General features: G+C 32.2%; 1 protein-coding gene across 3 annotated transcripts in view; it reads right to left on the reverse strand.

Moving 5' to 3' along the window:
* Nucleotides 1-668: 668 nt before the first annotated feature.
* LOC106679980 (uncharacterized) overlaps nucleotides 669-10881 on the reverse strand; it is a 25150-nt gene continuing 14937 nt past the window's right edge. For 2 of the 3 annotated variants that reach the window (XM_014419409.2, XM_014419410.2), the window contains exons 4-8: nucleotides 6893-6968; nucleotides 6056-6262; nucleotides 5762-5947; nucleotides 2348-2591; nucleotides 669-948 (exon numbers count right to left, since the gene is read on the reverse strand). In XM_014419409.2, the coding sequence (XP_014274895.1) occupies nucleotides 694-948; nucleotides 2348-2591; nucleotides 5762-5947; nucleotides 6056-6262; nucleotides 6893-6968 (968 nt within the window). In that variant the 3' untranslated portion in view covers nucleotides 669-693. The remainder of the gene's footprint in view (nucleotides 949-2347; nucleotides 2592-5761; nucleotides 5948-6055; nucleotides 6263-6892; nucleotides 6969-10881) is intronic. The other variant, XM_014419411.2, reaches the window with a different exon arrangement.

The following is a 10881-nucleotide window of genomic DNA, read 5'->3' on the forward strand; positions in this document are numbered from 1 at the left end:
TTAAATGTATCGGTGGTCGCCTGAGACTCGGTTGCAGTTGACGTCTTGAGACGATAGGAGTGGGGTTTTCGTTCCACTGCGCGACCGTGACCTTGAAGCCCGTAGCGATGCTGGGGTGGGGAGGGTGAGGGATGGAAGGGAGAGGGACTATGGGAGTGGGGGTCAAATTCAATTGGTTTTCCTTATTTTTTTCTAGTGTATAGTTTTTGTTGTTTATATTTTCTCCAAAGTTAAATATATTTGTTTTAGTACTTATCTTTTTTTTTTCAGTAATATGTGAATTTTGTTTGGTTATATCAGCAAAGTTTAGGTTAGTTATTGTTTAAGTTAGTAGGAAATTGCCTTTATATGCTTCTTCACAAAGCTGGGACAGATACCACATCAGGTGTAAATGGTGTAAGAACCCTCCTAGTGAAGCCAGCTGCCATCTCGTTACCTTTAATGCTTGTATATCCAGGCACTAAATATATTTATATAACTCTATTTTTTAATACAAAATCTTAATCCTTAAATTTCAATTAAAATTCTTGTCTTCCTGGGTCTTTTACTGTGGAGAAATTGAATTACACCTAATTTAGATGCTGTAGATGAACGATCTACTTATGATTTCGATTGAAACTTACGTTACCATCCAATAAATAAACCTGTTGAAGAAATAAAAACAAATATCAATAATATAATAACTTTATTAATTCAGAATGATATCTCGTGAACAGAGATAGACGACGTGCGCTGAACCGGAGAGGCGACGACTACTTGGTCCGGGTAGCCGATGAGGGTGACCTTGCAGTTGCGGCGGTACCAGGTGTACCACTTGGTCACGTGGGACTGCAGTCGCATAGCCACCCAGGAGATGTACGCCATGTCCATCGTGATCACCATCGAGATAATCCCCATCTGTCCCAACCGAGATATCATCGTCCCCACAACTTCCAGGGTGTGATGCGGCTAGGCCATCATGTAAAGTATATATCATATAAAATATAACATATTCTTTAAAAAACCTTAAAAATAACCTAAATTTTACTTATTATGCAGAAAAAGCTGGCGATTAAGCGTAGATGCTGTTGTAACAGGATAATAATAAAAATAAAAAATTTTAATGAAACTGTCTTCCTTTCCTTTTTTATTCATAAGCAGTTGACCATGATTTGCCCTAAACGGTCTAAATTGTATCGGAGAAAGGGGGCGCTTTTGGGGACTCAGTAATATACTGTGAATATCACAGAAGTACTAGGTATTACGCTGGTACGCGTTCCGGACTAAAAACCAAATCCTATGCATCAGAAATTAATAGAAAAAAAATCAAAACCGCAATAACACAGGAAGTAGTTGGTAATCATCCAGAGTGTAAAATCTGTACTGCTGTTACTCACGAGGCATTGCAGATGTTAGCAGGTGGAGGGAGTCTCTTAATCTCTTTCTGTCAGAAGAGTTAAACGGATTTTAAGAAAGAAGGCTCAGGAGGTCTTCCGGTGAATTTCAAGGGAAAAGTGTAAAATAATTTGGTAGGAAATCGTAGAGAAGTAGAATTGGCGGTAGATAACAACTCTAAAAGACACTACCTTGAGAAGATACTTCCTCACCGTTCATTCATAGATAAGCTGAGGTAGTAAGGGCTAAGCTACTGAGGTTAATTGGTCCCTACGTTACTATACAGAATGATTTTATAAAGTTATACGGTAAAGACAACTAGGTTTACTACGATGCTTTCGTGTACAGGTGGAAGAAGGCAATAGGACCGAAACATTTTAACCAGCTTTCAGTAACAATATAAGTAGAATCTTAATCCTCATCTCACTGCAAGTTTAAGGGAGTTTTCATCGCTTGAGGTTCAATGAATACTTCTCTTCTGAAACCCGTAATGCCAAGGAAGGACAAAGTAAAAAAATTGACCATATAGTTAAGGAAATAATGGTTGGAAATAAGATACAAAATATAACACAAAGAGAAAAGAATTGGTAACATTTAATTTATTCCAACATTTCGGTCTACTATCCAGACCTTCTTTTGTGTCATATAAAAGATAAACAATTTTTATGAATCTTACCAGACTTTTCCTCGGCAAATTATTACTTGGATTCATCATTAAAGCCAAGCACCCATCACGTCTGATAGAACATACATCACGGGTACAGTGGTTGAGAGCTCACTTATAACAACTACTAAAATACAAGTGTAGTTATATATTTAGATGTAGGTAATTTATTCGTTAGTAATTTTCTCTAACGTATGAACCTTCTAGTAGCATTAGGCTATAAGGCCGGTAACAATTTCTTCATTTTCATCGTTAAAAACAATAAACAAAATAAAATTAATCAATTGACAATAAAATCTGCCCTTATACCTTATTCGAAGAATCTGGCTCGACACCCCTAGCTCGTGGAAGCACGCGTATCTCCGTTTGTTCAATCTTATCCATAGAATCAAGGATGAACAAGGAGTCGGCCAGCTGGAGCGCCAGGATGGTGGACAGGCCGATGATGGGGCTGATAATGAGAAGGGCTAACAAGTCGATGAGGAGGTTCCGTCGCTCCCTGCTCGTCGAATTGCTCGTCAGCCACGCAAAGATCGAGGTCATCAGCCCGTACCTGAGGGGAGCTGGGTGTTTATGGAAGAATAAAATAGCAAAGGCCAACGTTTGTTGGTATACCCACAGTAAATTAGTATAGCTTTTTAATATATACATTATATCTTCTTGATAACCTGTTAACATTTACTCACCATCCTTTTAACATGTAAATTATTTTAAAATAAATAATTTAAATTCCATCCATTATAGTCTCAAAACCTTTATTTCTCTTACAAGTCCGACGTTTCGGCCTATTCGGCCATCTTCAGGGACAATCTACTACAAAACAGCTTTTATTACATGTATGATCTTACAAACATTTCAAAATAATTAACATTATAATTTATAATTTACCTTACCTTAATACAACTTTGAAATTACATAATTTAAAAAACTCTAAACTCCATGAAGGCTATTCTTCCCTGTTTCATAGAAATTGATGTTTTTGACCTGGCATAATAGCCTGCATGGAGTTTAGAGTTTTTTAAATTATATAATTTCAAAGCTGTATTAAGGTAAAATAAATTATAAATAATAATGTTAAGTATTTTGAAATGTTTGTAGGATCATACATGTAATAAAAGCTTGTAGTAGATTGTCCCGGAAGATGCCCGGATTGGCCGAAACGTCGGACTTGTAAGAGAAATAAAGGTTTTGAGACTATAATGGATGGGATTTAAATTATTTATTTTAAAAAATTTACCAGTCTCAAGAAAATATTAAGATTATAAATAAATGTAAATTATATTTTCTTGACATCCTTGTAACATATATTTAACATCATCACTACTAAAATTTTCATAGCCTTTAAAGCATGTAACATATATTTAACATCCTTTTAGCATAAACGTAATCGTACAGAACCCGATGCATAAAATCGAAGCCATAAAACATATATCTACCAATAATTTAAAAAATTAGTTTCTACCACTTAATACGGAAATTCTGGCAGTTCTAAGACTCTTACTAATTATAGAATTAATTCAATAAATTAAAGAATTCTATTACTTTTTTTTCGCCATTATAAAAAATTTAAAACCTTAAAATTCTGCATCAAGCGAGTACCACAAATTAATAATTCGGTTGTGTAGCTTATCGGAAACCGCAAAACGACATTTCTTTACAAATTTTGAAAACGCAAGCACATTTCTGGGATCTTAAAACTTTTACTAGTTACTACAACTAATTTAATCAATCAATAAATGATGTATTTTTTCGGCCTATAACAACTAAACGGAACCTGTTAACATATGATTGTCATATAGATAACATCCATCCAAAAAATCCTTAACTTTTATTATTTAGCATTTTAAAATATTCTGTACTTTATAACTGGTGTAACATACGCCTGAATTGGCCCGCTCTGACACGATAGCCTACGGGTACCAGACTGAATCTAGCCAGAGCTATATGTTCAAGACTTATTGGGTGAATCAGCCACGAAATAAGTCATGACAGGCAGGACTCGAACCACCGCGTTTTCGTATATTGCCTTTGCTAAGCCCAATATGGATCGTTTACCTACTGCCAATGCTTCCGATATTGGCTGTGACTAGTTACGGATCAACAGTATGGGGGGAGGGGGGGTGAGGACGAAAAAAAAAAGTGCAGCTGAGTTTAAAATTTCCTACAAACACTAATGCTAATAACTGCAATCAATATTTTTTTTAAACTATTTTTTAAGTAAATATTCTACTTATTTACTTTATTATAATTTACGTAAAATTTAAGTTATAAATTGCGAAATGTCATTGTCTAATGCAATTAATTTTTTTATTAGTTAGAAGTACTTAAGCATCGGTGGAATTCACAGTTTCGTATAAATTGCATTAAAAAAATTTGTAAATATAAAAAATTGTCCTCTATCAAAAATTTCAGGCTTAATTGAATTAATTGATAATTTAGGTTGTACATTCGATATGGATTTTGAATCTGTGAAAATATGGAAAAGACAAATGCACACTGTTATGCTAAAGCAAAATAAAATTTATATGAAGGGAAGATGGTTGGAGATACCGTCAGAAAATAACACCAATAAGTTGTAAAAACTTATTTAATTGTGCCAATGTTTCAGCCAGAATTCCTAGCCTCCATCAGGGCTACTAGTAGCAGATTTGAAATCTAAGTCTGACTTAGATTTTACAACTTATTCGTGTAATTTTCTGACCACACCCCCAACCATCTTCTGTTCAAATTATCCACGGTCAAATGAAATTTGTAATTTACAATTATTGTTATAAATCTGATGAAAATTCAAAACTTATTTGTATGGTCTAGTGGCAAAGTCGTTGAACTCACATAAATGAAATCCTAAACCAAAGTCAAACTAATTTTAAATTAGTAATTCAGTACTGAGATATCCTAAAATCCCTCCTGACCCAGGATAAGACACAATCACATAATTCTGAAGATGAAATAGTTGGCGCTTCAAAGGATAGATATATACAAACATAAAAATGGTGGGATGATCTCAGCTTAGATTAAGAGTACTACATCTCAACAAACGACTGACATGGAATTCTCATACAAAACTAAAAAGACAAGAAACTACTTGTAGATTCCGACTATTGCAACATTTACTAGACAAACGGTCTAAATTCCCAATCCATTACAAAAGAATGACAATTATGACTATCTGGACATACGGAGTTGAGCTTTGGGGCTCCACTAAACCATCAAATTCCTCCAAAATCCTTCATAAAATCCTTAATGCTCCTTACTTTGTCACAAATCAAGCCATCAGGGCCTCAATGTTGTCATATGTTGCCGATTTGGCCAGAACCAGATACCGTTCCTTCCATAATAAACTTCACAACCACCCAAATCTACTTGTTTCGAACCTGGCTTCTCCTTCATTACCTAATAATCCTCCTAGGCGTCTAAAAAGAAGATGACCTCGAGATCTTCTCCTCTAGAAATGTTATTGGAGTTCTATCAGTGGGTAGATTCTCCAGATGTTTGTATCATGTCACTATGTCACTTACAGCAAATTTACTTGTTGTATATATGTGTATACAGTTGTAAATAACAATAAATAAATTATTAAAAAAAAAAATTTAAGAGTATCCTAAATTCCGTTGCAACCTCGATAGCCCCCAAGCCTTCAAAAAATACTAACTCGGTGTTCACCCCTGACTGTGACTTTGCCTAGTTGTTGGACTAACATATTTGTAATCAATAGCTACTCACTTAGGCACTCTTTTAGTTCTGTACTTGTACCCGCAGAGCTCACAGTGACTGGAGTCACTCTCAGCAAGCCACCTCTCCAAGCAGGTTTTGTGGACCCTGGACAAGGAACCTCTGCAGCAGCAAGGCGAAATGAACTGATCATTGCTCCCACCCTCATGGCAGATCCGGCAGAACAATGAACCGCTCCTGAAATTAATTACTGGACAAGTCACTCGATACATCCAATAAATGACATTTTAAATTGATACTCATCTATAGAATTCTATAGCGGATATCATATTATCACATTATTACCCGATTCCGGCCGATGGTTTTGAAGCATTGGAACAAGTATGATAAAGGGATGGAGAAGATTTTGAGGATAGGGTGACTTTAGATTTCACATCGTCCTTTTTGTAGGAAGTCGTTTGGTAGTATTCATGTGATGTTGAAGTTACCAGTCCAACTTGGATATGGCTGCTGGGCGTAAATTCCAATGCCAGATGAATTTGGCTGGAGGTTCTGAAAATTATGTTAATTTATTTAATACACACGGTTATATATAGTTAACGTTATATGTAATTAATTTATAATATATTGGGTATTTCAGAGTTAAGTGTCCTAACTGAAAATATGAATTAAAGATCTGAAAACAAGAAAAAAAATACAGCAGTAGCTGAACGGTGTTTGTTGTTTTGTAAGTTTCAATTTTTCTTCTTTGTAAAGGAAATTAGGTAAATTGGGTAGACTTTTTGCTTAGTGTTTCCACAAAATAATGTTTAATGTTATTCCTGTGGTGTGAGATCTGGAAAGCGTGGCAACATATATTCAGTATACTCAGTGATGCTGCGGAAGAAAGATGCCGAAACTGTAATTCTCAAGGTAATCTTTGAACAACATTTTATATGAATATTATTGTTTGAATTTCATTAATGAAGTAGTTTCAACACACATTAAATTATTACAAATAACTCATAACAATGAAAATCTCCCTTGCTTGAATACCTTCTAAGCAAAGCGTTAACAGATATTCATTTGCTTCTCGTTTAAGGATTCTTAATTCATGGTTTCAGTCAGAACACTTTACCTTGAAATAACCTGGGTATTAGATGTAGTTATATAAATGGAATTAATTTTTTTATCAAAAAATACCTCGTATCTTCACTGAACTGTGGCTCTGATTTGGCTCTGGAGGTATTGATGGTGAACAGGGACGAAGATTCATCAGCTGAAAAAATAAAATTTACCACAACAAAGATTGTTTCGGTTGGCAGTACGTAGAGAAACTCCAGCAGAAAAAGTTACCCCAGTCTACGATACTATCTTTGGAATAAATCAATCCCAAAATTTTTTTAAAAAATTTATTTTTCTTAAGGCAGGTTTACACGCTACAATAAATCGTAACGATGTGATTGTAACGTTTTATTGCTATAAATAAATCAAAAGAGTAGTAATGACAACACGCTACGATAAATTATCCCAGAAGATTTATAATGTGGCATTTTAGCATTGGTAGGAAGATATGTTGTAAATAAAATATATTTTTTTCTTGATTCAATCTGTTTGAAGTGACCCCTATACGTTCAATCGGATTGACAGTCGTCATTCTAAAGCCAGACTGATTTGATCTAAGACCTTTTTTTTTTTTTTTGACTTTATTTAGTTTATTCACAACTGTAAAAGTATTTTTACAACCAGCGAATGAGATGTAGAGAGAGAGAAAAAAAATAATAATAAATAATAATAAAAAAATAATATTAATGTCATGAAGGCATGAAGGTTAAGGTCATCCAATGATGCCTCTCCATTAAAATTGAAATTTAAAAATCAATTTAATAGGTCCCTATTCCAGCTCCTTCGTAAACGTCGTGTCGTATCTGGTAAGTCTAGTGTTGATAGTCCTTGAATTAGAGGGTTAGTGTGTGTTGGAAGTGTGTCGTGAAACCGTTTATATAATGATTTAATGGTTGTTTGTACGTAGGGAGTTCGTAAATCTTTGTGTAATTTCTTGTTACTGATGTAGGGGGAGCGCTACTGATCAGTCTTAGTAATTTTGATTCAAACTGTTGCAGTTTCAGTAAGTTAGTTTTTTTGGCATATCCGTAAAATTGTGCACCGTAAGTCCAAATTGATCTGAGAAGGTAAGTATAAATCTTTAGCTTTTCTGAAAGTGGTAATTTTGATCGTTTATTTAAAAGATGAAATTTGAAATTTAAGTCGGAAATTAAGCTTTTCTTTTGTTATGTTTATGTGGGAGGTCCATGTAAGTCGTTTGTCCAATGTCAATCCAAGGTATTTTACTGTGTCTGTCCGGGTTAAACTTCGTTCGTTTAGAAAAACAGAAGGACATTTGATCTAAGACCTAACTGATTTGAATCACGATGACTCCCCCCCTACACGATAGTCTAACTGGTACTTACTCGTAAATAAGATACCGGATAGTAAAAATCTTGTGTAATATTTCTTTCGATTCGTAATCAACACAAAGCTTGTTTGTATAAATAATTTAATTATTATGATGTGAATTTCAGAATTTTATCTCTAATCTATCACTCTTAACCTTACACGATCAATCCGAACCTCGATCTTTGGTTTTACTCTTATTCCAACATATATACCATGTATTCATAATTTTTTTCATAGATTTTATTCATTAATTATTATATAAATTTTGCCACAAGGCTATAATCGATGCATTGTAAGGTGCAAATATCTTTGATATGCTACATTTATTCCTTTTTCTTTTTTTAATTTATATTTATAGTTTTCAAACAGTAGGAAAATTAAAAAAATAATAATAATAAAATTTAAAAAAATAACAAATGGTAATTTTATGTTACCTTCTTTTAAATGTTTTTCTTAATTTGGTTAATATATTCTTGTGATTTTAAATGTATTCACTATCACAGGACGGAATTTAATTTTGTTTCTTTAAAATATTCGTCATCATCATATTCTTCATCTTCCTCATCAGAAAAAATATATTGCATATTTTTTATTAGCATGTTATATATTAAATCACCCCTTTTCCGTTTTGATGAACCTAGTTCTTAATTTGTTTTTGATGAGCTCGGGGTAACATTATCCATTTTCTATATCTATTAATTACTATTGCATCTATAATTTTCAAAAATAATATATCCATCTTCAACAAATTAGAAACTGGTTCACACACTATAAACTAAATAACACACAAAAAAGAAAAATAATAATATCACCTGATTTATGTCGCACTAAGTAATAGGCCTGTACTGGCCGGACACTATAGTGAGACTGCCTCCATATATTAATGTCAATTTAACAAGTCACCAACGTAGAAAGTGTAAAAATAAATTTCCCGAGAAAATCTCCTATATACATATCTAGGAATCTCTATTGATACTCGATACTTATCTAAAGGGACAATCTCTCCTACACGAGGTATTTTCCCTCAAATAAGATATCACGACATGATATCCTCTAGGTACATTCTTCTGCTTCGCCGTCTTTTCCATTCAGTATCAGCAAGCATCTTCTCTTGTATTCCGTCGTAAAAAAATAAATAAAATAAGCAATGAAAAAAAAATTGCAGCATAATATAAAGGTTCAAACATTGTAGTGGTAAAAAAAAAGTTGTGTTCTGTTACATTGAAGCAGTAGAAACTTTTAATTCACTTGCTTCATCTATAATTTAACATTATTTGTGTTAATATTTTCATTTGTTGTTTAAAAACGATATTTGAAATTGATTTTTTTTTTTTTTTTTTAAAGGAATTAGAAATATTGATATTTTTAAAGAAATATCTTGATATTAGAATTAAAAATTCGGTATATCCTAATTTCTATATTAAAATTAGAGTACCGAAAACCGATATTTTTCCTAACAATAACAACATGGAAGAGCTGATTCGGTAACTCACGAAACTAAAAAAAACTTATTGAAAATACTTTTAAAATATTAGTTCAATTATTTTTTCCTATTTTAGTAATAAGTCTTTTTCTTATTGATTTTTATTTCTTTCAGTTATTACTAATATTATTTTATTAAGTCTTTTTTTTTTTAATTTTATCATCTTAAGCAATACAAATCATTTTTCTCTAGTTCATAGAAATAAGTATTTTAAATAATGTTATACTTTTTTTTTAGGTTTCACGTAATTCATTCGATACTCACTTCCTTCATTCCTTTTTATTTATTTAGTTTTTACCTTTAAACTAATTAAAATAAACTAGTTTTAATTTTAAGATTAAAAATACAAAATTGAAATAACAATATGATTTTGAGCTATTTTTTCCGATGAATTTGAAAACGATGCGATATATGTACAAATTGTTTCTCCTATATTAATATCTCTAGTTTAAATTTGGATGAGAAAACTCGTTTTTAATTATAATTATGACAAGATCTATTTGTTGAACCCTAGGAAAAGAAATTTATAGTATAATCAAGCAAAAAACCGAGCCCATTCAATTATTAAACATTAATCCAATTTAGGTCTTAACATTAATACAATTTAGGGCTTAATATTAATACAATTTGGGGTTTAACATTAATACAATTTAGGACTTAACATTAAGCCAGCATAGGACTTAACATCAATCCAATTCAGGACTTAACATTAATCTTATTTAGGACTTAACATTGATACAATTTAGGGCTTAATATTAATCTAATTTGGGGCTTAGCATTAATATAATTTAGGACTTAACATTAAGCCAACTTTGAACTTAATATTAATCCAATCTATGATTTAACAATAACCCAATTTAAGATATAATTTAAAAAATATATAATGAATTTGTTGAAAGAAGGTTTTAAAAAAAGAAAAATAGATATTTAATTGTAATGGTTATTTTAATTTGCTCCTCTCATCTTTCTCAAAATAAATTGTTATCATCTTTTAGTTTTAAAAAGATAACTCATCCACCATTGTGTCACTAAATAGATTTATATCAATTAAACAATTAAAATGATCAAACAATTCAATGTACACAGACGAGCATATGGTAATTGAACCCAGTAACGTCAATATAACAAAGCCCAGCAATCTTAATACATTCTTTTTCTGCTGTATATATGTTAAGAATAATTTTTATGTAGTTCAGTCCAGGATTTTTATTCAAAACATACTAAAATTATACTGTAGGAAAAATGTTTTGTA

The sequence above is a fragment of the Halyomorpha halys genome, unplaced genomic scaffold (assembly GCF_000696795.3).
Source record: "Halyomorpha halys isolate HHAL.00 unplaced genomic scaffold, Hhal_1.1 Scaffold237.1, whole genome shotgun sequence".
NCBI lineage: Eukaryota > Metazoa > Arthropoda > Insecta > Hemiptera > Pentatomidae > Halyomorpha > Halyomorpha halys.